Source organism: Culicoides brevitarsis, chromosome 2 (assembly GCF_036172545.1).
Source record: "Culicoides brevitarsis isolate CSIRO-B50_1 chromosome 2, AGI_CSIRO_Cbre_v1, whole genome shotgun sequence".
Classification (NCBI taxonomy): domain Eukaryota; kingdom Metazoa; phylum Arthropoda; class Insecta; order Diptera; family Ceratopogonidae; genus Culicoides; species Culicoides brevitarsis.
In genome coordinates, this window is record NC_087086.1 from 29965272 (window position 1) to 29992968 (window position 27697).

General features: G+C 31.1%; 4 protein-coding genes across 7 annotated transcripts in view; 2 read left to right on the forward strand and 2 right to left on the reverse strand.

Moving 5' to 3' along the window:
- Positions 1-7946, forward strand: part of LOC134829941 (capon-like protein) — a 28605-nt gene extending 20659 nt beyond the window's left edge. For 2 of the 4 annotated variants that reach the window (XM_063843252.1, XM_063843251.1), the window contains exons 6-10: positions 3102-3267; positions 4305-4408; positions 4470-4637; positions 4699-4815; positions 5105-6117. In XM_063843252.1, coding sequence (XP_063699322.1) covers positions 3102-3267; positions 4305-4408; positions 4470-4637; positions 4699-4815; positions 5105-5983 — 1434 coding nt within the window. In that variant the 3' untranslated portion in view covers positions 5984-6117. Of the gene's footprint in view, positions 1-2332; positions 3000-3101; positions 3268-4304; positions 4409-4469; positions 4638-4698; positions 4816-5104; positions 6118-7080 lie in introns of those variants that run through there. The other 2 variants (XM_063843253.1, XM_063843254.1) reach the window with 2 other exon arrangements.
- On the forward strand, positions 1575-2760 carry LOC134832387 (uncharacterized). The gene is made up of 2 exons (XM_063846392.1): positions 1575-2686; positions 2748-2760. Exons 1-2 carry the CDS (start codon positions 1575-1577, stop codon positions 2758-2760), a joined length of 1125 nt encoding a protein of 374 aa, XP_063702462.1.
- Positions 7947-12458: 4512 nt separating the features above from the next.
- On the reverse strand, positions 12459-15453 carry LOC134828916 (leucine-rich repeat-containing G-protein coupled receptor 4-like). The gene is made up of 4 exons (XM_063841907.1): positions 15325-15453; positions 14845-15188; positions 14075-14645; positions 12459-13505 (listed from the first exon to the last, which is right to left on the reverse strand). The coding sequence occupies exons 1-4, from the start codon at positions 15451-15453 to the stop codon at positions 12459-12461; spliced, it is 2091 nt and encodes a 696-aa protein (XP_063697977.1).
- A 1037-nt stretch (positions 15454-16490) lies between these two features.
- Positions 16491-27575, reverse strand: LOC134830107 (laminin subunit gamma-1). The gene is made up of 14 exons (XM_063843478.1): positions 27492-27575; positions 24791-25306; positions 24337-24641; positions 22933-23242; positions 21143-22528; positions 20414-20611; positions 19384-19497; positions 18571-19319; positions 17955-18508; positions 17764-17897; positions 17579-17694; positions 17430-17516; positions 17071-17371; positions 16491-17003 (listed from the first exon to the last, which is right to left on the reverse strand). Exons 2-14 carry the CDS (start codon positions 25176-25178, stop codon positions 16792-16794), a joined length of 4854 nt encoding a protein of 1617 aa, XP_063699548.1. The 5' UTR covers positions 25179-25306; positions 27492-27575; the 3' UTR covers positions 16491-16791.
- Between the last annotated feature and the right edge of the window lie 122 nt (positions 27576-27697).

Consider the following 27697-nt stretch of genomic DNA (forward strand, 5'->3'; position numbering starts at 1 on the left):
TGAGTTTATAAAAATTTATGAGCTATTTTTGCACAAAAAAATAAAATAAATAAATAAAACAATTAAATTTAAATATCTGATAATTTATACAAGTAATAAAATTTAATAAAAAAAATATTTTTAATCCAGAAAATAATTTAAAAAAAAAAATGGAAAGCGTTCAAAAATATTTTAAATTAATTTTTATTAAAAAAATTCTTCAAAATTTAAAAACTTTAAATATAAAAAAAATAATAGTAATTTTAAAAGAAAAATAATTTTTAAAAATTTTTTAAATAGTTTAAAATTTATTTTTGACAAAAAAATATCAGTCAAATTTTAAAATTAGAAAAACAATAAAAAAAATAAATTGAACTCATTACTCAATTTTTTTTATCCCCTGAATATTTTGAGAAAATTCAAAAAAACTTTCATTTTTTTATATTAGAATAAAAAAAAATAGCAAAATAAATAAAATCATTTAAAAATGTGCAAAAAATTTTGATATTCATTTTTATTTAAACGAAATTTCTGAAAGTTTGAATAAATCAAAAAAAAAAATCATATAAAAAAATTTTCTAAATATTTCCTCTAAATATTTTGAAAAAAAAATTGGAAAAATAGATTTTCATAGAAATTAGTAAAAATTATTCAATGTCACCCCATTTAACGGTAGATACTCGCTAAATGTTTCAATACTCGCTTAGACTCTCTATGATGTCTAGCCAAGAAATTAGTTTTAATGAATCTTCCAACGGATTCGGATTAGAAAAGTAATTCGTGGAACGGGAAAACTATTTCTTCACACATAAAATAAATATCGGAAATTTCGCAAATTGTCATCTGGAAAAGAAAATCAGAGAAAAGGATCAGAAAAATAAATAAATAAAAATTTATTTGTGTTAAAAATTCAAAAAATAAAAAAAAAATAAATTTAAAAATTCAATAAAAATAATAAAAAAAAGAGAAAATTGAGATATAAAAAAATTAAAGGTGAAAAAAATATTAAAACAAAAAATAAATACACAAAAAAAAGAAAACTATTTTAACCCAGTCCCAGAGTGTATCAAAAAAGTCTCAACATTATTGTGCGAGAGTTCTAAAATTAGACTCGCCGTAAAGCAGCAAATTCATCCATGCTCCGATATAGACAAAAGTAAAGCATGTCAATTGAAGCTCGTCGCTTTTATTGTATTTAATAATTTTTCACGAGAGCGCGCGATGCAGGCCACGTAAAAAAATCTCTTCGCCACATATAAATAATGACGACAGATTTGAATGATTGACCTTGATGTTTCACAGACAGGTGCGCTCTCGAACCGAACAGTGCTGGAAATAGTTGTGCATCTCAGACTCTCGCATCTCTGTCATCGTCGTCGTCGCTGTTGTCCCGTACGTCGCTAGAAAAATGTGCAAAAATCACGAGCGAAACTAGGAAAAGTTGCCAAAAAACATTATAAATAAATATTTTTAGGGGTGTACAAGACTTCCTCGTTAAAAATATTACAAAAAAAATAATAACACAAATAATTGCTCAAAAAAATTCGATGAAAGAAATTCACGTGTGCAAATAAAAATAAAAAAAAAATAAAATGATGAAGCAAAGACAAAGTGAAATATCGTCGTACGACTCGGATGAAGTGCCCAGCAATATTTCGTCGAAATTGGATCCCTCGTTGTCGCCAGTGACGCGTCGCAAACACGAATTCCGGTTGGCGCGATTGCAATCGGAGGTGATGACACGTGCACGATCGACACTTTTCGGCTTGGGTGACGTCTGGAAGTCAAAAGTAAATGGATCTGCATCGACCCCCACATCGCCCGTACCCCCCTCAAGCATGGGTCAAATGACAACGCCGCCTCCGCGCAGTCCCAAATCCAACCAAAATGCCGTCAAAAATACGTTCGAGTTCTTTTTTCCGCGCAAAAACAAGGATTCCGTGAAAATTCGCAAGGGAAACAGCGAAAATAATCTCGTTTTGTCGCAAAAACCGGCAAAAATCGGAAAACGCAGTAGTGATAGAAGCAGTGATAGGATGCCGAAAAAGCCAGATCCAAAGGCAAAGTCGCAGCAACAGCAAAAACGAGGCGTTGACGATCGCGGCAGACGTCTTTCGCGCAACCAAAGTGTCGACATGAGCGAAATGGCGTACAAAAAGAACGGAAATCACGCAAAAGACAGGTCAGATGTGCTGAGCAGGTCCTTTGACGATGGCATTCATTACTTGTCGGATAGCGATGAGTTCCGCCCGCGTTCGTACAACGACACTTTTAGCTTTTTGGATGACTTTGACAACGAAACGCGGTCCATTTATGACGGCGACACGCTGAAACGACGCAAAACGGGCGAAAAACCGGTCTCGCCGCGCCATATCTTGTTCAACGACGAAGACGATGTGATTTTTTTCAAGACAAGTTCGTGTCCCGACAAATCCGCGAAAAAGTCGGAGAGGTATTACGATCAGGCGTCTGTTGTAAAGCCGACGAAAGACATCCCCGGCATCCTCCATACGAGAAATAGCTCAAAAGATCGTCATGGCAGCCCGCGACGAACGAATAACGCGAAAGATTTCGCGGCGCAAAGCAATCAGGAGAAGATTATCAGTGCCCGATTGAAGATTCAACCGCCTGGAAGTCAAAATCAGGAGGCGACCAAACAAAAAGTATTAAAAAATGTCGATCATGACCCGTATTTGGACTCACCGTCGTACAAACAGACATCCTCGCCAACGCATCGCAATATTTCAACCGTAATAATCGAGGAACAGGAACGACTTTTAGCGTCGGAAGAGATGGCAGCACGGCAAAAACCCCCAAACGATCGAGAACGGAAAATTTCGATCATGAAACAACCATCTTTTGACTTTGAACACGCTCATGCATCGACATTACCGCGAGCGCGTGCACACGAAACCAAAAATAAGACCGTGAAACGCGACGCGGATGAATTTGAACAAGCAACTAGCAACAATGGCAACAACGGGCTTCAACGATGTAGCAGTTTAGACTTGGAATTGGAGGTAAAATTGTTAATTTTTGACACAAAAAGCGGCAATTCTCATAAAATTTTAATTTTTTCTCCTTTTTTGAACAAATTTTTTAATAAAAATTTTTTTAAATAGTCACAAGCGATGAAAGTTGTTCGTACCGTTGGACAAGCATTCGAAGTTTGCCACAAATTATCGATGGAAAATAACAGTTATGCCGATGATCGTTCCGAACAAAGTATATCCGAGCATGAGAGATGCTCGCCCGAGCCATTAAGTGACTTAGACGACATTAAGAAAGGTAAGATGTTGACCATGAAGTGTGTTTTGACGAGACAACGACACGCGAATGACGTCAAAAATATTATGAGGGGATCAAAAATTCTTTGTTTTTGTCACTTTTTGTTTGCCAAGACAAACATTTGCAAGATCGCTTTTTCATGAAAAAATTTTTTTCGGTTAAAAAGTGGGAATTTTAGTAAAAATTAAAATTTTTGAGAAAATTTCAAAATTTTTTATCCTGAAATTGAACGAAAATCCTTTAATGGGAGCTAGAATTATTTTAAAATTTAAAAAAAATCAGGATTTCAGGAAAATTTTAGATTTAGAATCCCAATATTTGAAAAATTTTGAATTCAATTTTTTAGACAGACCTCTCATAAGAGCCAAAATCTTAAAAAAAAAGTCAGATTTTAATCAAATTTGAATTTTTTAAGGGTTTGTTTGTAAAAGTTTTGATGATTTTTCGACAAAAATAGCTCGAAAAATCTCTAATAGGAGCAAAAATTCCTACAAACTTGTAAAAACTTTAAGATTTTAGTAAAATTTTTAAATTTAAATTCAAATTTTGAAAAAAAATTAGAAGTTTTTGCACTCATAGAAGCCAAAAACTCACAAAAATTAAAAAAAAATTGAATTTTTATAAATTTTGAAATGTCAAAGGGAAAAATTTTAAATAAAGTAAATAATTTTTAGACTCAAATCGCCCTAAAAATATTTCATGAGAACAAAAATTCCTTCAAACTCCTAAAAAAATTCAGAACTTTAGTGAAAATTTAATTTTTTAAGGAAATTTTTGAGAAATTTTGAACAAATTTCGACTTCAAACCGCCAGACAGACTTTCGTGAGAGACGAAATCCCCGTGAAATGACAAAAATCACTCAAAAACACTATGAAAATAAAAGAAATATAAATAGACTTGTAAGAAAAACATTATAAAGCGTGACTTGGACACATTATTTTTTTCGTGTGTGCGTTTTAAAATAAACAAAAAATTAACAAAATCATTTAATTACGACTTTTCTCTCACTTCTCTTCCCCGCCTGAATCAACAATAGATGCGACGCCGATCACAGCCGAGCCTCAGTTAATCCGACCAAATCATCTAGATATAATTCCCACAACACATTTCAATTTCAATCCGCCACCGAAGAAACTAGAGGTAAGTTTTTCTCCCATTTTTCGACAATTTTCAACCTTTTTAACGCAAATTTCTTCCTTAGACTGGTGAAAACGATGACAAAACGCCGGATACTCCAAACACACGCGAGTTAAAACAATTGCGGGAACAGTTGGAACAACAATCACTCCAAACGAGACAAGCATTAGCGCAGTTAATGTTGGTACGGGAACAGCTACTGACGGAAACAAATGCAAGAATCGAGGCACAAGTAAGAAAAATTCAAAAATTTCCTAAAAAAAAATTTTTTAACGAATTTTTTTGTATTTTAGGCACGTACTCAGCAACTTTTACAACAAAACCGTGAACTTTTGGAACATATCGCTGCAATTGGTGGCTATCAAGACTCGGATCGTGCTGGCGCAGGAAATATTGGACTTGCACCTCAAGTGAGTAACGATTTTTTTTGGTTGAAATATTGACGTGTCGCGAATTTACTCGATCGCATGATGAAAAAAAAAACGCAAACTAATCAAAATTTGAACTTTTAACAAGTCACAAGCTTATTTTTATGACTTCTGTGTGAGACAATTAGATGTGTACGCTTAAAAATAACCAAAAAGTAGCATTTGCCGTTGGATGATGGAGGTAAGTGCGTTTTAATTGGAGTGTTTTTGGTGGTCAAAGTCAGTTTTTAAAAAATATTTCTGACATTTTTCAATTTTTTTGCATTTCCAGTCATTTTCGACCCTCAGTTTGGGTTCGCCAGGCGCCTCGGGACTCAATATTAGTCCCTTTAGTACGTTAAATAAGCAATTTCAACCGTCCTCGTCAGCATTGGCGATGAATTTGCAAAATACCCTTGCCTCGATTAATCAGTTGCAAGGATTGCAGCAGCAAAAGAACCAAAATGCCGAGTTATTGGCACAACAGGAGATTTACAATTTGAACCAAGAACTGTTAAATAAGTTGCAGAACCTGAGTTTGTTGGGACAATTAAATCCCGGCTTCACTGCCAGCGGCGTTCCATACGGTTTGTACGGAAATCAGCAGCAGCAGGCGCCACAACAGCAATTTGGCAGTCAAAATAGCTCGCCGAGCGGCGGCACGTTAACGCCTCTCGGCAACAACAACAACAACAATCCGAATGTTGTGAAGCAGCAACAGTCACCCTACATGAGCACTCCATTAAATAGTAATAAGTTAGGCTTAAGTCTAGATGAGAGTTTGGATAACTTGACGACGACGACATCGGCGACAACCACGAGTCCCGCAAGCAGCAAACGCAGTCAGGAATCGCCGCAATTTATTAGGCCGTTATCGCAATTTGGCACCATGACGACTGTCAACTACGATGGCAAGGTGAAAGTTATTGTCCCAGTGACGACGACGACGACAGAGGAGGAAGGACCAAAAAAATCGAAAAAAGTGTCGATTCCGGGCATTGTGACGACAGACGAACGTGGCACGCTGAAACGAATGGCGTCGGCGACGTCGTCTTGCGGCTCGGCAACACCGAGTTTCATTACGCGAAGCAGCAGCGAGAAAGTTCCTAGTCGGAGTCAGATGATGACGGAGATGCAGCGCACGCAATGGGCGAGACACACAACCAAATAAGGAGTTTCTGTTAATTTAATTCATTTTTTTTTTCTTCAAAACCCAAAGTATTCCATTTTGATTCCTCCCGCGTTGACGAAGGAATGAAGGAGCACGCCCAAAGTTACTTTCCAAAGTTATTGTCACACATAAATACACGCGTTATAGAGAAAAATTGTACATAAATAAAGAAAATATGTTTTAATTAAATGTTTTTCATTTATTTTTCATTAAAAAAAAAATAAATTTATTTTAATTTTTTTTCCCTTGATTTTGAAAGAAGTCGAAAAAACAAAAAAAAAATATTTTAAAAAATTTAAAAGAATAGAATTAAAAATATTAATTTTATTTTAATTTTTTCTAAATATTTTTATTTATACCTAATAATATTTTTTATAATATTTTTTTTTTAAAAAATTTTTTTTTATTTTAAAAAAGACCGCTCCAAATTTTTTTTTTTTTGTCCCAAAACATTTTTTTCAAAATTTTTTAAAAAAAAAATTTTGAAATACTTTTTATAGTGTCGTGCCAAAATTTTAACTTTCATGAATATTTTAGATATTTTTATTATTATTTTATTTTTTTTAACAAAAAAAATTCATAAATATGTATAACCATAAAAATTTTTGAAATTAAAATTTTCACAAATTAAATTAAAAATTTTAAATTTTGCATTAAAAAAAGGAAAAGGAAATTTTTAACTTTTTTTTTTTATTTTGTCCCATTGGATTGGATTTAGAGGCAGGGAACAAAAACAAAGAAAAAAATTTGGAGCGGCCTAAACATATTTAAGATATTTAGATATTTTTATTATTATTTATTTCATTTTTTTTTCTTACACTAAAATTTTCACAAATTAATTTAAAAATTAAATTTTGCATTAAAAAATTAAATTAAAATTAAATTAAAATTTTCACATAAATTAAAATTAAATTAAAATTAAATTTAATTAAATTAAATTATAATTAAATAATTAAAAAAAAAATTATTTAAATTATAAGAAAATAAATTTGTGGGACAAAAATTTATAAATAAATTTATTTTTAATTTATTTAAATCAGAAAAAAAAATCTTACCTCAAAAAAATTCTTATATTCACAAAAAAAAATTTTTTTCAGCTCTCATCAACTGCAAAAGTCGCCCGATGGTTCAACCAAATCCAGTGGAACAACCAGCAATCCCTTTCGCGTCCCGAAAGCGGTTTCGTCTCCGGCGATTCTCGTTCCGAGAAGACTTGTGATAAAAACGGCGGCGTTGGCTTAGGCAATGACAGCAGTAAACCCATGTTGGACGACGTCGACTATCACAGTGCCAAAGGCGAAGGCGATCACGATTTTACGGATGAATTTTTGTTGGTTGCCGGCACAACGAGTCTCTGGAGCAAGTTGAACGTGAAAAAGCGGAAAAAGTTGCTGAAATTAGGAAAAGTTACGACATTTTAAGAATGTCTCAAAAAATACGAGAAATACGTAAAGAAATTGTAAAAATAGCTTTAATTTAGTTAATTTAAAGACGATTCCAAGCTTCTTGTTAAAGTTTTTACTGAAACTTTATCGAATGAAGTAATTTTTTTGGAAAATCATCAATTTTAGAAGATTTTTTATTTTTATTAATTTAAAATCTTTCGTTAGAATATTTTTTTTAAAGATTTTTTAAGCACTTAGATATAATTTAATTTTTAACTTTTAAACTTTTCATTCCCATTCTTTAAAAAAAAGACAAAAATAATGTGCCATCTAACAATTTTTCTTGCATTCCGGTGCTAATTTATTTATTTTTTCCTCTTGAAATACTCATTCCATGCCTTTCTATTAAAATTTAATTTTTTATCTCAGAATAAAAGAAAAGACAAAAATTTAGTGAAAATTTCTTTTTGAACCATTCCAATAAATATTTAATTGAATATTTTTAGTGTAAAAGTATTTTTAATTGAGACTGACTAATAATTGTAAAGTATCTACGCAGATTTAAGCAAATAATTGATAAATTGTACAATTTGAGTTTATTACGGAATAATTCTTCTTTTGGAATAATTTTTAGGTAATTTAGTATTGCAGCAGTTGGAAAATATTAATGATTAAAAGTAAAATAAAGAAAAAATGTCGATCGAAATATTTTTTCGAGAATTTTTATTTGATCATGGATTGTTGAGGCTTCAATTAATTGAACATTTCTACAGAAAATTAAATTTTAATTTTTTTAATCGAAAATCAAAAGTAGGTATAAAAATAAAAAATAATAAAAAGATTTTTTCTAAAAATCACACAAAAAAAAATTAATTTTACTCAAATATTTGCCTTATTTTTTTACAAAAAAAATTGTATGATTTCTTTTTTTATAAATAAATTCATTTTAAACTAGGTAAAAGTTGATATAAAATCTGGAGTAGAACAGAAACTATTTTATTGAAATAGAGAAAAATTTTCTGCAATTTTTTTTATTTAAATTGTTTTTTCTTCCAATAATCTTAATCTGTTTTGTTTTTTAAAATATTCATATATTGCATTTTGCGGAATTTCTTCTTTTCGGTTATCAACGAAATTAAAATTGTTCAATTTTTCATTCATTTGCTTCATTTCATCTTTGATGGAGAATAATAGAAAGACCACAGCTTCCATATTTTCAGTTAAACTTTTAATGTCTTTTTCCATTGACTCCATTTTAGGCCTAAATTCATCGTTTTCGTCTCCAATTGTTTTAAGTTTCTTCTGAATATCGCTCAACAAATCGACTTTTTGAACTTTTTCATCAATTTCTTCTGATTTCGAGAATAACGTATTCCATGTGCTATCTGGAACGCACCGGAAACCATCGATTTCGTCTGTTGTATAATTACGATTTTTGTAGTCCTCCGAATAATTAAATTCTATATTTTTGGATTTCAAAAAAGTGTTTGCTTCTTTAGCTCGAGAACATGATACTTGATTGTCACTCCAAACCAATTTTGTGAGGTTTGGACACAATTCCACAATTTTCTCAACGTCTAAATCAGGCAAATCGTTTGATTTTATCCGGATTTCTATCAAATTTTTATTATTTCTTAAAATTTCAGGTGAAAATTTGGTTATGTTATTTCCGGTTAAACTTAGCCTCCTTAAGTTGTGCAAATCTTCAAACAAATTGTCATCGAGTTCTGTCATTTCATTATTTTGAAGCCAAAGATTTTCCAAACTTGTCAATCCCTTGAAGGTATTTGGGTGTAATTTTTTGATATTATTAATCATGAGACTCAAACTCTTTAAATTTGTGCAGCTGTGAAAAGCATCTTCCGCTACTTGTTCAACTTTTATTGAAACCAAATCTAAGAAATTCAATTTCGGAAAAGCCTTGCAAATGTTATCGTACACAAACGGAATTAAACTAGATTCAAATTCAATAACATCTGAATTAGGATCATCAGCCGTTGGTTGCCACTCGTAATCGGCCAAAGTCAAATTAATGCCAGAAAAAATACAAGTTCCCCAAAATTCTTTACATTGATGAGATTTAATTGAATCTCCTGAACAACTTGAAATGATAAAAGCGAGAATAAAAAGCTTAAGCTTCATTCTGTTGCGAAATCTGAACAGAAACTGAACAGAAACAACATTCGATTTATTTCACAAAGTGTTCGGAATTCTTATCCGTAAAAGGTTATCAATGGTGCTTAATTCTTAATTTTTTGGATTAAGGTAGAAAAAAAAATGTCAAATATTATCAAATTCATATTCAGCATATTCATATTCATATTGGTGTGAGCCTTATTTTTAGGAAACCTTAAAATTTGAATATTTTTCATCTATTTATTTTTCATCCATTTTTAAAATGCTTAGACTTGCTAAAACTTATTGTTAAAATTGTTTTTCTTTCAATAATCTCAATTTGTTTTGTTTTTTAAAGTATTCGTAAATCAGTTGCGTATTTTGAGGAATTTCATCTTTTCGGTTTTCACTGAAATTGTCCAATTTTTCATTCATTTTTTTCATTTCATCTTTGACCGAATATAACAAGAAAACCACTGCTTCCATGTTTTCAGTTAAACTTTTTATTTCTTTTTCCACAGACTCCATTTTGTGCTTAAATCCATTGTGTTTTTCTCCAAAAGTTTCAATTTTTTTTTGAATATCGCCCAACAAATCGACTTTTACTTCTTGAACTTTTTTATCAACTGCTTCGATTTTATCTGATTTATAGAATAAGGTTTTCCATGTATCGTCTGGAACGCACCTAAAACCATCCATTTCGTCTGTTGTATAATTTCGATATTTTATTGTCCAAGAATAAAACTCAATATTTTTGGATTTCAAAAAAATGTTTCCTTCTTTAGCTCGAGAACATGATACTTGATTGTCATTCCATAATAATTCTGTAAGGTTTGGACACAATTCCACAATTTTTTCAACATCTAAATCAGGCAAGTCATTTGAATTCAACTGAAGGGATTCTAAATTTTTATTATTTCTTAAAATTTCTGGCGCAAAACTGGTTATGTCATTTTCGGCTAAATTTAACTTATTTAAGTTGCGCAAATCTTCAAACCAATTGTCATAAAGTTCTGTCAATTTGTTATTATCAAGCCAAAGTTTTTCCAAATTTGTCAATCCCTTAAAGGTTTGTGAGTGCAATTTTTTGATATGGTTCGAAGACAAGCTCAAAACTATTAAATTTGTGCAGCTGTAAAAAGAATTTTTCGCTATATTTTCAATTTTGATAGAATCCATATATAACTCTTTTAATTTTGGAAAAGCCTTGCAAATATTATCGTACACAATTGGAACTACACTTGATTCAAAATCAATCTTTGAAACTGAATCCGGATCATCCGCCGTTGGTTGCCACTCGTAATCGGACAAAGTCAAGTTTATGCCAGAAAAAGTACAATATGAAAATATTCCTATTCCACATTTATGAGATTTAATTGAATCTCCTGAACAAGTTGAAATAATAAAAGCAACAATAATGACTTTAAGCTTCATTTTGTTGCGAAATCTGAACAGAAACTGAATCTAAACCAAACATTCGTTTTAATTCTCTAAATGTTCGGAGTTCTTATCCGTTAAAGGTTATCCGTGAAAGGTTAGATGAAATGGCTATTACCGTAATGTAGATAATTCTAAGAGAAATAATAACCGTTAAAATTTATGGCTATTTTTAAAGTTAAGTGAATTTTCTTAAATTTTTTTTATATATTTTAAACGATTTTTGGGATGGTTTTGAATTTTTTTACACTATAACATTTTATCATCTTCAAGTGCACCAAAAGATAAAGTTCGTGTCGAAATCGGCCAAGAAAATGTTGAAAAAGTGCAGAAAAAACAGCTATTTGGGTCTTTTTAACTTAACTTAAATCTAAACTTCAGCAAGCATGTGAAAGAAATCAGCAAATAAGTATCTCCTGCAAGAGCGGCAATTTATAAAGCTAGACGTTTCTTACATCACGCATGTCATTGCAAGCTCTGCAGAATAGAGTCCTTAAATTACTTTTTTACCTACTGCCAACGACACCAACAACAAACTATACTCGCATTATTAAAAAAGCTTCCTTGTGTGGTATGAATGAGTTTCAAGTGACAAGATTAATATGATAGTTGATCAATGATGAAGTGTATCACATTACGGGTCTCGCGTTTCGAGAACGATTGCACTCCGCGACGTCCTGACTCAGATTTGGCGCGAGATAAATTTCTTCAGCGGAACCGAAATGTTTTCAATCAAGATTTTTAGCAAATATAAAAATATGAAAATATCTTTAAAAAAATAGGAATTACAATTAAAGATCTAAAAGAACATACTTTCATTTAATATGCCTATCTTGATTTTTTTTTTTTAGAAATTATGATATGGTCTAACGTTCGTAGTTTTGATAGTTTGCTCCAACTCTGCTCTAATAATTATTTTAGCAGAGTTTAGTCTGCTCGAGCAGTTGCTCCAAATTTTAAAAATCTAAAAATCGATAAAATGCAAGAAAAAAATATTTTTGGCGCTCAAAAAAATTTTTTTCATTAAAATTTAGTGAAACGGGGTCTCAGATGTGTCAAAATAATGAATTTTTGTAATTTTTGACCATAATGAGAGGTTTAAGAGCAATATGATCTATGAAAAATCTTCATGAAATTTTCTCAGCTTTCACGTAAAATCATTAAATTACTAATTTGAACTGACATTTGTCAAGTTGTGGAAGAAATTCAGTAAAAAATCGTCAAAATTGAAGGTTGAGCGATAAAAATGACAATTTTTGATACTGATGTATTTTCAAAATCGATCTATATGAGTGTGTTATACATCAAAAACGTATAAACTTTTGTTCTTCAAAAAATTTGATAAAACAAGTTTTAACTTCAATTTTCGTAAAGAGAACAGATTATCAAATTCTCTTAGAATTGTCTACATTACGGTAATTTTTATAGATTTATTTTTTTATAAAATAACTTATTTAAAAAAAGAATTAAAATTTTGTAGTAAAAATGATTCTGATTTCTCTCTATTTTTATCCATTTTTATTTAAACTTGTTATAACTTATTGTTTTTGTTTCAAAAATCTCAATTTGTTTTGTTTTTTAAAGTATTCATATATTGCATTTTGCGGAATTTCTTCTTTTCGGATATCACTAAAATTGTCCAATTTTTCATTCATTTTCTTCATTTCATCTTTGACCGAATATAACAAGAAGATCACTGCTTCCATGTTTTCAGTTAAACTTTTTATTTCTTTTTCCATTGACTCCATTTTATGCCTAAATTTTTCTTGTTCGTCTCCAAGCGTTTCAAGTTTCTTCTGAATACCGCTCAAAAAATCGACTTCCTGAACTTTTTCTTGAATTTCTTTGATTTCATTTGATTTCAAAAATAACGTATTCCATGTTTCGTCTGGAACACACTGAAAGCCATCGATTGTGTCTGTTGTATAATTTCGATATTTAATGTTCCAAGAATAAAACTCAATATTTTTAGATTTCAAAAATGTGTTTGTTACTTTAGCTCGAGAGCAAGATACTTGATTTTCATTCAAAGCCAATATTGTGAGTTTTGGACACAATTCAACAATTTTCTCAACATCTAAATCAGGCAAGTCATTTGCACATAACCAGAGGGATTCCAAATTTTTATTATTTCTTAAAATTTCTGGATCAAAACTGGTTATGTCATTTCCGGATAAACTTAGCTTCTCTAAGCTATGCAAATCTTCAAACAAATTGTCATCGAGCTCTGTAAGTTCATTATTTTGAAGCCAAAGATTTTCCAAATTTGTCAATCCCTTGAAGGTATTTGGGTGTAACTTTTTGATATGATTTAAACTTAGTTTCAATTCTTTTAAATTTGTGCAGTTATGAAAAGCATTTTCCGCCACTTTTTGAATTTTGAGTGAATTAATATTTAGGTATTCTAATTTCGGAAAGGCCTTGCAAATGTTATCGTACATAATTGGAACTACACTTGATTTAAAATCAATCTTTAAAACTGAATCCGGATCATCCGCCGTTGGTTGCCATTCGTAATCGGACAAAGTTAAGTTTATGCCAGAAAAAATACAAGATCCCAAAAAGTGTTTTACACAGCTAAGAGACTTTGCCGAACAAGTCGAAATAATAAAAGCGAGAATAATGACTTTAAGATTCATTTTGTGGCAAAATCTGAACAGAAACTGAATTTAAAACCAACGTTCGCAATTCTTATCCGTGAAAGGTTATCAATGGTAATTACCGTAATGTAGATAATGCTAAGAGAAAAAACCATAATAAATCGTAATAAACGCAATTTTGGCAAAACAATAAATCTGTTATTGATGATTACAATTTCTTTTTATTTTTCATCCATTTTTAAATGCTTTTTATATATTAAAATTGTTTTCCCATTTACAATTTTTGTTTTAACGAATTCATATCTCCATTTTCGCGCATTTTTGCGAGAAGTTACTAATGGAGGAATTTTTACTTTTCGGTTATCAACGCAGTAAAAAATGTCCAATTTTTCATTCATTTGCTTCATATCATCTTTGATGGAGTATAACGAGAAGACCACTGCTTCCATGTTTTCAGTTAAACTTTTTATTTCCTTTTCCATTGACTCCATTTTAAGCTTTAATTCTTCATATTCGTCGCCAAAAATTTCAAGTTTTTTTTCTTAAACTTTTACTTCCTGAACTTTTTCATCAATTTCTTTAATTTCATCTGATTTCGAAAATAAAGTATTCCATGTTTCGTCTGGAACACACTGAAAGCCATCGATTGTGTCTGTTGTATAGCTACGATTTTTGTAACTCTTAAAAGAATAAAAATCAATATTTTTGGATTTCAAAAAATTATTTGCTTCTTTAACTCGAGAACAAGATACTTGATTGCCATCCCAGTGTAATCCATTGAGTTTTGGACAAAATTTCACAATTTTTTCAAAATCTAAATTCGTCAAGTCATTTAAATGCAACCAGATTTCCTTTAAATTTTTATTATTTTTTAGAATTTCCGGGTGAAAAATTGTTATGTCATTTCCGGATAAATCTAGCTTCTTTAAGTTGTGCAAATCTTCAAACAAATTGTCATCGAGTTCTGTCAATTTATTGTAGGAAAGCGAAAGTTCTTCCAAATTTGTCAATCCCTTGAATGTATTTGAGTGTAATTTTTTGATATGACTAAAATCTAGACACAATTCCTTTAAATTTGCGCAGTTATTCGTCCGCGCCAAAGTTTTTTTTCTTTTTCTTGAATTTCTTTGATTTCATGTTTCGGAAATTTGAACTATAATTTTAAAATAAATTCAATATTTTCATCTTTTAATCTCCAATACTTTCTGTTAAATAATCATGTTCTTCGTTGCGATGACCGAAAACGTATGATATTCCCTTGGATTCTAAGAAATTATTTGCTTCCGAGGCTCGCGTGCAAGAAACTTCATTATCAGTCCAATACAGCTCTTTGAGATCCGGCAGAATTTCCACGAGTTTCTCAACTTCCAGATCTGACAAGCCATTCGAGTTTAGATATATTTTCATCAATTTACGATTATTTTTGAGATTTTCCGCAGGAAATTCTATAATTTTATTTCCACTCAAATCTAAGGTATTTAAGTTGTGCAAATCTTTGAATAAATAATTCACGCCATTTAGTTCCTTCAGTTGATTGTGATCTACATCAAGATACTCCAAATTCGTTAGTCCTTTGAAGGTATTTGAATGTAATTTTTGAATCTGGTTTTGTGAAAGATCCAATTTCCTCAAAATTTGACAGCTGTGAAAAGCATCTTCTGCAATTTCCTGAATTTTTAAATCTCGTAAATCCCAAATTTCCAAAGATTGGAAATTTTTGCAAATATTGTCGTAAAAAAATTAATCGAAAATTCGGTTGATCTGTCGTTGGTTGCCATTTAAAGTCAGTCGGATTCACTTTTACATCCGAAAATGTGCAAGCGGATGCAGTGTTACAGCACTTATGAACTGGACTTATTGAATTATTATTCGGATTATTTCTCGTTAAACCGTAAAAAAGCAATCCCAGCAGGAAGATTTCCAGTCCAGTCATTTTCTTGCAAAATTTTCGCAACAACTAGCCCAAAATTTATAATCATTTTGGTCATCAAACATTTGGTAAATCAAAATCGAAATTTTTATGATATTTCAAAGGAACTTGTTTCATTGCTGATTTATAGAAAAACAAAAACAAAAATAAATTTATTTTTTAATTTTTTTTTCTTTTTTTTGAAAAGATTTTTAAAATAATTAAAACTAAATTATGAATATGTAAAAAAAACTTCATAAAATACTTTTTTTTATATTATTTTTTTATTTATTTTTTTTTTAATATTTTTTAAAATTTTTTTTAATATTTTTTTTTAAATATTTTTTTTATTTCATACTTTATAGTGCTAAGTACGGTTTTCCAAAACTATAAAAAATATAACTGCTGAAAATTTTTTAGTGGTAAAGAAAGAAGGAGTTATGTAACATTCCTGTGATTCGCAGGCTTTTTGGAACATTTTACTGTCTAAAAAGCAAGTTCATGCGGATAAGAGGATTTCGGCGAAAATTTTTTTTGTTCATTTTTTTTCGCGCTAAACATTCCTTGAGTCATAAGAATCACTTTTCTCCATGAAACATATGCTCGGAAACGCATAGTTTTTGCGAAAACGCGTGAGAACGGATATTTTTCAATTAAAAAAAAAATTTTTTAATAGAAATTAAATTAATTATTTTAAAGAAATTTTAAAGTTGTGTTTACGATTTTACAAAAAAAAAAAAAAAATAATTCAAAAAAATTATTCTAATTTGATTGGTTTACATTTTACAAAAAAATAATTCAAAAAAATTATTCTAATTTGTTTGAAAAATTGCTAAAAAAATTTCTAAAAATTAATAAAAAAATATTGCTCTATTTTTTTAATTGATTTTTTTCCATGAGAATTATTTAAATTACGGTATTTCAAGAAAAAAAGCTTCAGAAACTAATTTTGTCTAATATTTTTTATTCGACTTAGAAAAATTCAAGCTATATAAAGTCTTTATCGATCAAGAAAATAAAAAAAACTTTTAATTTTACACATAATAAACTTTATTCTCATATTTTAATCTTCATATATCGTAAAAATTAATCATAAATTTCAAGTACATTATTTTATTTAACTTAAGTCTCGGAGAAAAAAAAGTAAAATTTGTAAGTAATTATATTCCATTTTTATTAATATTTGGCCATTTCGGGAGAGAAACGTTTTTAAGGCACATCTATGGCAGTTTTTTGTAATTTAGTTACTGGGCACTGATTCATATTTTTTTTTGTTTCTGTTTTTTTTTTGTACTTAACTTATAAAAAATATTAAATTGGCTTAAATGCATCAGCAGAGAGAGACAAACATCGAAAATTCCTTTAGGGTTCAAGTCGCACACGTTTGAAGCATCCATCGGGCAGTGACTCGGCAATCAGTCGAATATTCGTGACCTCAGCTTCCAACATCCGGATGTCGTCTTTGTAGTTTTTGATCATCGAATTTTGATTGTTCTTGAGCTCCGTGAGGGATTCCAAGCGGGCATCCAAGTTGGCACGTTGGAGTTCGGCTTCGGCAGCGGCGAGTTGTTGTTCTAAAAAAAAATAAAAAAAAAAAATTTTAAAGACATTTTTCGGTTAAAAGAAGAAAAAAAGACGCACCTAATCGATTCAAATCCTCAACATCGATATTTCGTAAGCTGGCAAGTTCTTCGGTGATGGCGTTAACTTCACGCAAAGCCTTCTCAACTTGCTTTTGGGCCTCTGCTGCATCGGCATTCGCTTGACCAACTTTGTCCTTGGCTTCCTTCGTGAGTTCGTCGTCTTTTTTCGCGGCATTTTCCAAGTTGCTCATGCGGATCTCCGTGGAGGCGACACGTGCATTCAAGTTATCAGCTTCACTGCGAAGGAGACGCGCGGCAACTTTCGTTTCGTTTGCCTTGCGACGAATGTTTTCGGCGTCCTGTAAAAAAATTAATTGAAAAAAATCGTTTTTTCTTGAAAAAATTAGGAAAAATTACCATTGAAGCTTGTTCAGCATATTTCTCTTGTGCCTCTTGAGCATTTTTACGAGCATCGTTGGCATTATTCTTCGCTCCATCAAGTGCCTAAAAGAAAAAAATATTTTTTAAAATTATTTTTTGAGTCTTTAAAGGTGAAAATTTTTTACTTGTTCAGCAGTATCGACCAAAACTTCAGCATCTCTGATTTGTTTCTCGATGTTTCCAATTTGTTCCAATGCAACGCGCGCATTTTCGGATGATTGTTTAATCTTATTTTGGAATTCTATTATAAAAAAATGTAAAAATTAACAAAATTTTCGTCATTTTTGATGCGTTTTGACTAAAAACTCACCAGCAAGAATGTGATAAGTTTCGTTCGCTTCCTTCAAAGTCTTGCTTCCACGTTCAACTGCCTCAAGAGCCTTCGTATGTGACACTTTGACATCATCTAACATCTCAATTGCTTCTGCTTTTTGTGCTTCCGCTCTAAAATCACAAAAAAATGTTGAAAAAAATTTTTTTTTTAAATTTATTCGAACTTACCTTGCGATCAAAATCTTCGCCAATTCGATATTTTCCGCAACTTCCTTCAGCAAATTGTCATGCGAGTCCACAACTTCGTCCAATTCCTTCAGAATTCGGTCACTTTCTTCAATTAATCGCTTCGCGTCTTCCTTAATTTGTTTCGTGTCGATTTCCGGAGCCGATAACGAGTTGATGTTAGCGAACAAGGTCAGGGCATCGTCGTAAACTTCATTTGCCTTCTCCAGGGAGTCTTCGGTGATGCGTTTGACAGTTTCCAATTTTTGTGTCAATTGACTCAACTCGGTTGAGATATTTTGCTTGATGTCGGCGTTGATTTGTTGTTGCAAGTTATTCGTGTTTTTGGCGACTTCGAAGGCTTTTGTTGCCTTGTCGAGGGCTTCTTGGGCAGTTGCCTTTGCTGTTTCGGCTTCCGCTTCAAGTTTATCGGCATAGGTACGTGCTTGACGCGAAATCTCGCTAATTTCCTTGGATTGGTTGTCCAAAGAGGCGGAACGTTCCTTTGCGCGTTGAAGTGCTTGATGCCCATCTGTTTGAAGAACTTCCAAAGCGTCCTAAAAAAAATTAAAATTTTTAATAAAAATTGATTTTTTCAAGTTTTTTCTTTAAAAATTACCGTTAATTCCTTGTTGGCTTGCAAAATAGTCTTCTCCAGCTGAACAGCGATTGAATTAGCTTTGTCCGTTTCTCCGTTGGCGGTTTGTTGAAGTTGATCCGCGCTATCCAACAAGTCACGGATGTTCGATAATTTATCATGAAGCTCATTGACACGTTCAACGAGAGTCAAATCGCCACCGCCAGCTGCTGATTTCGCGTCATCCAACAAAATATCGAGTTTTTCTTGGGTTGCCTTCAATTTCGACTCGAATTCCTCGTCGTCGCTGACTGTCGGATTATTGGCAATATCTTGCAACGTTCGTTTAAGAGCGTCTAATTTCTCGCGATGTTCATTTACGGCATCTTGAACCAAATTATAGCAATCTGGACAATCAACGCATCCCTTTTCACGATCATAAGTATTCTCTTTGCACCGATCGCAACGTAAGCCTTCGACATTATCGTTACATGGACATTGCCCGTTTTGGTCGCATTGACGTCCCTTTGAGCCGATGGCATCGCAATCGCATTGTTTGCAGCCCTCCGTCGAGAATCCGTATTGGTACGCTTGACATTGGTCGCATTTGTCGCCCGTGACGCCAGGTTTGCAATAACATTGCCCAGTGTAGATGTCGCACGACGAGTTGAAGGAACCAACTGGATCGCAATTACAACTTTCGCAACCATTTCCGGAAGCAATGTTCCAATAGCCGTTCTTGCATTCGTTACAATCGCGACCAATTACGTTGGGTTTGCAGTTACAATTGCCTGTGAAATGGAAAAAAAGTCATTTGAAGCAAGAAATTTGATGAAATTTTTAAAAAATTCTTACCAGACAATTGATCGCACATGTCAACTCCATCTTCAGTTTGTTCCGTGCCACGACGATAACATCTGCATTGCTCGCATTGACCGTGGGGAGAGGCAAATGGATCTCCAAAGTGACCTGTTTGAAGAAAAAAATAATTTTAAACTTGGTTTTTGGTAATTTTTCAACAAAATTTAACCTTTTTGGCACTTATCGAGTAAGGAAATCGCAAAATGAAGCAAACACAAGACAAGAAATAGACGAATGAACGTCATTTTTGCAAAAAATAGACTTAAATAAGTCAATAACTCTCTTATCTCGATAGGAAACTTATCTTGTTTATCATTCAAGATAACGATTTTCTTATTTTAATAAAGTCGTTTCAAATTTATTTCAAATTTTTTGTCCCAAAAAAAAATTTTTTTAGAATAATGAAGGAAAAAGTTTTTAAAATATTTTTTTATATAAAATAAATAATTAAATTTAAAGGAAATTTTCTTTCATGTGAAAGAAAAAAATTAATTTATTTTAATTAAATTTTTAATTTAATTTAATTTTTTTAATTAAATTTTTAAAAATTTTAATTTAAATTTAAAAAAAATTTAAAAAAAAAATTTATAAAAAATGATTTAAAATTTAAAATTATTTTTTTTAAAATTTTTTTTTAAGTTTTAAATTTTTTTTAATTAAAAATTAAATTTTTCAATTTAATATTTTGCCCCATTGGATTTATGTACTAATTTTATAATTTTTAAATTTTTTTTAATTAAAGGCTTGAAAAAAATCTGATTTTTTGAATTAAATTGATTTTAATTAAATTTTTTTTTTTAATTAATTTTTTTTAAAGAAATAATTTAATTAAAAAAACAAAAATTAAAAAAAATATTAAATAAAAATTTTGAGAGAAATTCATAGAAAATCCGTCTTAAAATACTAAAAAAAAATTAAAATCTATTTTTTTTTATTTTTGAAAATTTTTTTCTTACAGTTTTAAATGAATTTCTAATGGCTCAACATGAAAAAACCCTAATTTGAGCTCATTTCAATAACTTACCTGGCAAACATTGTCCGCAATGAGGTCCTGCAGTGTTGTGAATACACTTCAAGCACTCTCCTGTCGTACGATTACAGTTACCAACAGCATTTGGATCAACATTTCCATTACAATCGCATGCCTGACAAACTTGAACTTTTCCAGAGACGCCAGTTGGATCACCATAATAACCATCAGAGCAAAGTTCGCAACGAGAACCTATTAAAAAAAAATTTAAATTAAAAATTTAGTAAACAAAAGTAAAATTTAGTCAATAGATGTCAAAATTTTGAGTATCAAGCAGTATGAAAAATTAAAATTTTTATATAATTTTTTAAAATTTTGCTTATTTTTGTGCATCAATTTTTCAAAATTTAAAGTTAAGGTTAAATTTCTTTACACATTTTTACATTTTTAATTAAAAATATAACAATTTTTAACCTTTTTCTAAAAATTGAAAATAATTTTCTCAAAAAATTAAATATTTTTAATTAAAAAAAATTAAAATTTAATCATTTCAAAAAAAATATATATATGTTAAAAAAAATTCATTAAAAATTAAATAAAAAATTACATAAAATTCACTATTTTTACTAAAAATTTTAAAAATTATTGTCTTTTAGCAAAATTTTTAATAATTTTCTTCAAAAATTCTCAAAATTCGAAATATTTTCTAAACATTTTTCAAAAAAATTACAAAACACTTAAACCAAAATATTTTTAACTAATTTTTCACTCAAAAAAACTTACCAACATATCCAACAGGACATTCGAGACAAATAACGTCACCTCCCGGCATTTCCAAACAAGCTCCATTATCGGGACAAGGACATCTCTTACAATCAAACGGCGTTCCACTCAATGCATTTCCGTAATATCCCTTCGCACATTGTCCGCAATTGTCGCCCGCCGTGTTATGCTGACAGATGCACCGCCCACTCTCCGAATCGCAAATACTCGCATGTTTGTTACAATCGCACGGGATGCAAGGCATAAAAGGACCTCCTGGAGGACTATGACGATACCCGGGAGCGCATGACTCGCAAAATTGTCCCAAATAACCTTCGGGACAGGTACATTGCTCGATCCACGAGGCAGGACGTCCCGCAGCGCCACGATGCGCCGTTTGCAACTCAACTTCATCGATGAAACCTTCGCCTTCGTGCGAATACGTGGCACGAATTTTGATTGCCGTCAAATTGCTCAAAATTTGCATGAAACCACGCGCCGATTGACTCGGTTGCCACGAATATTCGGAATTTTCGTGCAAACGGAAGGAATATTCGCGGATTTGCTGATCGGGCAGTTTGTTGTCTTGCGAAAAGATGGGCAAGGAGATTTTCGTGCCGGCGCCTTCTAAGATGACGTCATAGGGGGATGTGTCAGGTCGCTGTTGTCCGACAAGTTGCAAGCGGAATTTCAAAACGCGATTGTAGGAGGCACGTTGATCGCCGAGGAAACGTTCCGGTGCGAGGAAATAGATGAAATTATTGCCATGAGCACTCACCCCGATGTTCTGGCTGTATCGATTGTATTTCAAATCGACTGGATGATTGTCACGATCGACTGCCATCCATTTTTCCTGATGCTTATTGAAGTTGGAAGTGGTTGAAACGATCGAATATCCCGGCGCCGATTGACATTCCGAGGTGTGTCCGTAACAGAAACACGGCGTACATCCAAATTTATTGTCCAAATCGAGGTTGAAGAAGCCGGGTTTGCATTCGCGACAATGACGTCCCTCCACGTTCTCCTTGCAGAAACAAATTCCGGTGTCGGGATGACAGGCAGGCACGTTATCGAGTGATCCACGAGTGTCACAATTGCAAGCTTGACATCCGTGCGGACCGAAATTGTAGAAATCGCTTTCGCAACGATCGCATTTTTCGCCCGTCACGCCTGGCTTGCATTGACACTTGCCCTCGGAATTGCACTGAAGTGATCGGGAACCAACGGGATCGCATCCGCAGTGAATGCAATAGCCGTCGTCACGCATGTAGAAGTTCTCCTTGCAACGTTCGCAATTGGGACCGTCACGATTGGCGGCGCAATCGATGCAATGACCTCCGTGGCCCGTCAAATTGTACAAAGCACGGTCGAAATAGCATTTTTGGGAGAAGCCGTTGCAGTTGCAAGCTGAAAAAAAAATATTTTTTTAATTTTTTTTAATTTTTAAAGGAAATTTGGGGCTTTACAGTTGACAAAATACCACTTTTTGAACCGTTGTGGCGACAAATCGGACTGAACATTGAGATAAGGCTCCGTTTCCGAGAGCAACAATGAGATGATGAAAAGATATCCAATCCACATCGCGATCAAATTCAAACTGTATCGAAATATTTCTCTCATTCTAGCAGAAATATGAGAAACAACACAAAAAAAAAATCAATCACACACACGTCAAATCTCGTCAAACGAGAAAAACTGTGTTTGTTCTGATTTATTATGGAAAAACTTTTGTTTCTTTCTTTCTTCGTGTGCCCGTAAAAGGAAACTTGTCGCACTTCTTTTCATCATCTCGTCGAGCAATTGATACTTACGTTTACATTCGTGTACATTTTTCATTGTTCCGCGTCCCCATGGCACGTCATTGTAGAAAGGTAAACATTTTTCGCAGTCCGGTCCGTCGGTAAAGTGCTTGCACTCGCAAACGCGCGTTCGTTCGCCATTGAAGCCCGTACTTTCGACGCATTTCGATGCGTGACCATTGCATTTGCAACGAGCACCCACCGCGATATCGGCAATGGCGTAAAAGTAGGATTTCAAGACAGCGGCATCGCCGAAAACTTCGTCGCCGAACGTGTTGAGGCGATCTAACGAGATGAGGATGTCAGTGGCAGTTACCCATTGCTGCAAGGAAATGATAGAAAATTAATTAAAAAAAATTCACGAGGTAATTTGAATTTAAATAAAATAAAAAATAAAATATATCTTGAAAATAAATTAAATTAAATAAAATAAAAATTTAAAATTTAATATAATTTTGAAAATATTTGGTAAAAATATTTATAAAAATTTTTATTTAATTTTTTAAATTTTTTTAATTTAGATTTTTTTAGATTTTCAATTAAAAATTTTTTTTAATTTAGATTTTTTTAGATTTTCAATTAAAAATACTTTTAAAAAATAAATATAAAAATTTATTAAATTTAATTTTTTTTGAAATCTAAAATTTAATAATTTATTAAGAAATAAAATAAATTATTTTTTTAAAATTACCAATCTTGTTAGATCAACAAAATTAAAAAAAAAAAAAAAATAAAAATAAAAATTTCAAAAATTTAAAAAAAAATCATAAAAAAAAAAAAAAATATTTTACAAAATTTGAAATCAATTTAAATTAATTAATTATAAAATAATTAATAAAATTAATATTTTATAAAAATTAATCTTGTTATGCAATGATTCATTTTTTAAATAAAATATTAATAAAAAAATTTGTTTAAAAGTTCTTAAAAATATAAAATGAAGTAAAAGAGATAAAAATATTTTTTAAAAAAAAAAAAATAAATAAATAATAAAAAAATATTTTTTTACAAAAAAAATAAAAAATAAAAAATATTTTTAATTTTTTTTTTTAAATAAATAATTAGAATTAGATTAAATTCAATACTTAGTTAATAAGAAATTAAAATTAATTATTTTATTTAAATTAATCCAAATAAATTCATTTTTAGTTAAATTTACATTTCTTGTTATGTAATAATTTATTTTTTATAATTTTTGATATTGATGAAAAATTCGAAAAAAAATTAAATTAATTTAAAAATCACAATTTTAATTTTTATTTTGACGAATTTAGCATAAAAAATTAATATTTCAAAAATTGATCATTTTATTGAAAAATATTAATTTTTTTAAAACTTTTTTTCTTTAAAATTTAGAAAATCTTACTCTCGAGGGTCATTAAAGGAAGTTTATATAAAAATTTAAAATTTTCTTACCTGCAACTCGGGACTGTGATCAAAATTGTAGGCAGAAGGACGTCCTTCCAAGGTGGCAAAAGCGATATTTCCATCGCGCAACGGCGAAATGTCACTGTACTCGCTCGTGCAAAGAGCCCGTTGCTCATCCTCGCCCTGCTTAATGGCAACCGTATCTGGTAGTCCGTAGGTATCACGGCACGTTGCACTATAATACTGATATGGTATCCATGGTCCATTTTCGGTAACTCTCTTGTAGATGGCAAACGATTCGGGACGCGGCGAATAGAAGACCAACCGAATGTACGTGATGTCAAATGACTTGCCTGTGTTTGTGAGAGTTTATTTTTTTTTGTGGGAGAAGAAAAAAAAAATAATATTGTTATCAACGACGACCTTTTTTCAACAAAATCTTGTATGTTACGACGATTTGACGATTTTTTTAAAAATATTTCAGAGAGATCACGTCACTCACCTAAATGTAATGTCAAATTGACCTGATTCGGACTTTGGATACCCTCGAACATCGTCTCGGACTGCCACCATGTGGGATTCAGGGGATCATGGATATCCGTGAGGTATTGCGATGTGTGGTCGCCCTGATGGCACTGCTCGCAACTCTTGCGATTCGCGTAGCCCGTTTGCACGCAAAAATCCGTGGGACCGTCCTCGCCACATGTATTGGTGGCGCCGATGTGCACTTTGTACGCTGCATTCTCGAACTCGGGCACGCAACGTTGCGGACGACCATATGGATCGTTACACTCGAGCGGTGGCTGATAATGCTCATTATCCGATGAACTTGTGGCAGCAGCGACGACAAATAGGAACACGACACTCTTCCACGTTAATTTGGTACTCATATTTAGATTTTTATTTTTTTTTTATTTTTAATTCTTTGTACTTCAATTTTTTTTTCTCTTTTAGTTTTTTTGGTAGCTTCAACACTCCATTTTCCCCACGAGCGCTAAAGAATGTTCACGAGGAGGAGCTGCAACGACAGAAAAAAAGACGAAAGAATTTGTTCAAAATTCAAATTCTAACTAACACGCATCACGAAAATCTGTGTGAGATGAAGTCCCGCGACGACGACGTATGGCTCTTACACACAGTTCTTATCATCAAAAGTGAAGTATGTACGGCGGAAGTCCGAAAGCGATAAGAGCAAGAAGAAGCGCTCAACTTTTTCAATGCGATGCGAGCTCTTTTTACACATTGGAAGGCATTACATAAAGCATCGGAGTGTTGTAACGTGGTTCGATTGATCATTTAAATATTTTTTTCGGGTGACGATGATTAGGAGAAGACACTTGAACTCGTGTGTGAAGCTCATTTTCGGGGAGAAAAATTTAAATTTTGACACGTCTGTCGGTTTTGAAGGACTGAAGTGCATTTTTTGTGAAAAATTTTAATTTTTAATTAATTTTTTGAGGAATTATTTGGAATTTTTGAATCCAAAAAAGATATAAAAATTTTAATTATAAAAAGGCAAAAAATTTGATAAAAATCAAAATTATTAATTAAAAATGAATTTTTTTTCTCGTAAAATTTCAGCTTCTGACTTTTTTAAAGCAAAAAATTAGAAAAAAGTGCCATAAAGAAATTAAAAAAAAATAAATAAAAAAAAAGAATTAAAAAAATAAAAATTAAAAAAATAAATTAATAAAAAATTAAAGAAATAAAAAATGTCAGAAATTGACATTTTTCATGAATTTAAATATTTTTTTACTAAATTTTCGTCTTTGAACAAAAAATTTTTACTTCAACTTACAGTTTTTAATTCCTTAATTGTCAAAAAAGTATTTATTTTTTCTTGAAAAATTTGAGGAATTAAAAAAGATTTGGTAAATTTAAATTTTTAAATGTAAAATTTTGATTTTTTTGACCCTCGGAAAACATTTTTATGAAATATACTTAAAATGTCTTTAATTTAAAATGATTTTTTTTTTTTAAATAAAAATCAAAAATTTTTATAAATTTTGTAAAAAAAAATTTAATTCCTTTAAAAATATAATAAAAAATAAATAACATTAAATAAAAAACTCATGAACTTGAAAAAGGACCTAAAATCTTTTTTTTCCACAAAATTTACGAAAATTTTTTAATTAAAATTTTTTTAATTAAAATTTTATTTTTTTTTTAATTTTAAATTATTTAAAAATTAATTTTTAATTTAATTTAATTTAATAATTAATTTTCTAATAACTTAAAGGATTTTCATTTTTAAAATTTTTTAATGAAAATTCACTTAAAATCATAATTTTTCACCAAAAAAGCGCTTAAGTCTCATTTTTTACGTAAATTCAAATTTTTTCACTTTAAAACTCCATAATACTCCAATTTTCCATACTAATCGTCGATACCGTCTAAATAAAATAAACAAATGTGTGTAAAAAAGATCATTGTACTTTCATTCACTAGAAAATTTCGAGTCCATACGCAGAGATAAGTTAGTCACAACAACATGTAATAACTTCTACTTTGTAAAATTTCTTCAAAATTTAAGCATGTATTGGTCCAACCAACTATGCTTTTTACATTTGTGTGCGTTTTCGTCTTAAAACTTCGTCTTATGTTCCGTGATTTCATCAACACTGTACTTTTAATTGACTCTAATAAACTCTTTTGCGTACGAATTGTATCATCTTGATTGTTTTCTTCGGAAACTTTTTAATTGAACTTTTGGTTATTCACAAAAATGATTCAGATGTCGGTCATGAAGCTCCATTTGTTTGTTGTTTTTCTTATTTTTTCAATAGAAACACACACACATTCTCGTCTTTTTGTCTTTAAGTCCATCTACAAAGCAGCGAAGTTGTGTGGCATTAAAATTTATTTAACGAGAATAGATTTTATTTTCAACAACTTTTTTTTATTGCTTACGATACATTTTTTTAAATGTTTTTTTTTCTGTCGACAGCACGACGTATGATTATTAAAATGCATATTGCAGCATATTTTGTCTGTGACTCGATGCATTCATTCACATTTTTTGCCATATTGTTTCTTCTTCTATTCTAATTAGGACTAAAAATAACTTCATTAACTCTCAAACTCGTGCGATGTTTCAAATCGTCTCTCGCCTCAATGGACTTTATCTCACTTAATTTCGTGATTTTTTGAATATTTTTTTGGATTTTATGAATGAAGAATATTTTTCACTCGTTTTGACCTACCGGTAGAACATTTTCAGGAAATGAAAAAGGAAAAAATGATTAAATTTTGACTTGTTTTTCTGGTGAACGAAAGAACCGATTCACGTCCGAAATGCAACTGAATACAAGAATGAAGTAATGAAGTAAAGAATCTCTCCTATGAATAAAGTGCGCGTGTAGTGGTAGAAGCAAGTGAATGAAAAAAACAAAAACATATGCAACATGTG

Bases quoted from the DNA above. Each gene is read 5' to 3' on its own strand.
- LOC134832387 (XM_063846392.1), top strand. From the start codon at position 1,575: ATGAAGCAAAGACAAAGTGAAATATCGTCGTACGACTCGGATGAAGTG.
- LOC134828916 (XM_063841907.1), bottom strand. From the start codon at position 15,453: ATGACTGGACTGGAAATCTTCCTGCTGGGATTGCTTTTTTACGGTTTA. The intron at 14,646-14,844 runs GTATTGGACTGA...ATGAAATCAAAG, and splicing joins CTGCCGGATCTCAAAGAGCT to AAATTCAAGAAAAAGAAAAA. The intron at 13,506-14,074 runs GTAAAAGTTTAA...TGTTCGGCAAAG, and splicing joins TTGATGAAAAAGTTCAGGAA to TCTCTTAGCTGTGTAAAACA.
- LOC134830107 (XM_063843478.1), bottom strand. From the start codon at position 25,178: ATGAGTACCAAATTAACGTGGAAGAGTGTCGTGTTCCTATTTGTCGTC. The intron at 17,372-17,429 runs GTAATTTTTCCT...ATTTTTTTACAG, and splicing joins ATGCTGAACAAGCTTCAATG to GACGCCGAAAACATTCGTCG. The intron at 17,004-17,070 runs GTGCGTCTTTTT...ATTTTTTTTTAG, and splicing joins TGAGGATTTGAATCGATTAG to AACAACAACTCGCCGCTGCC.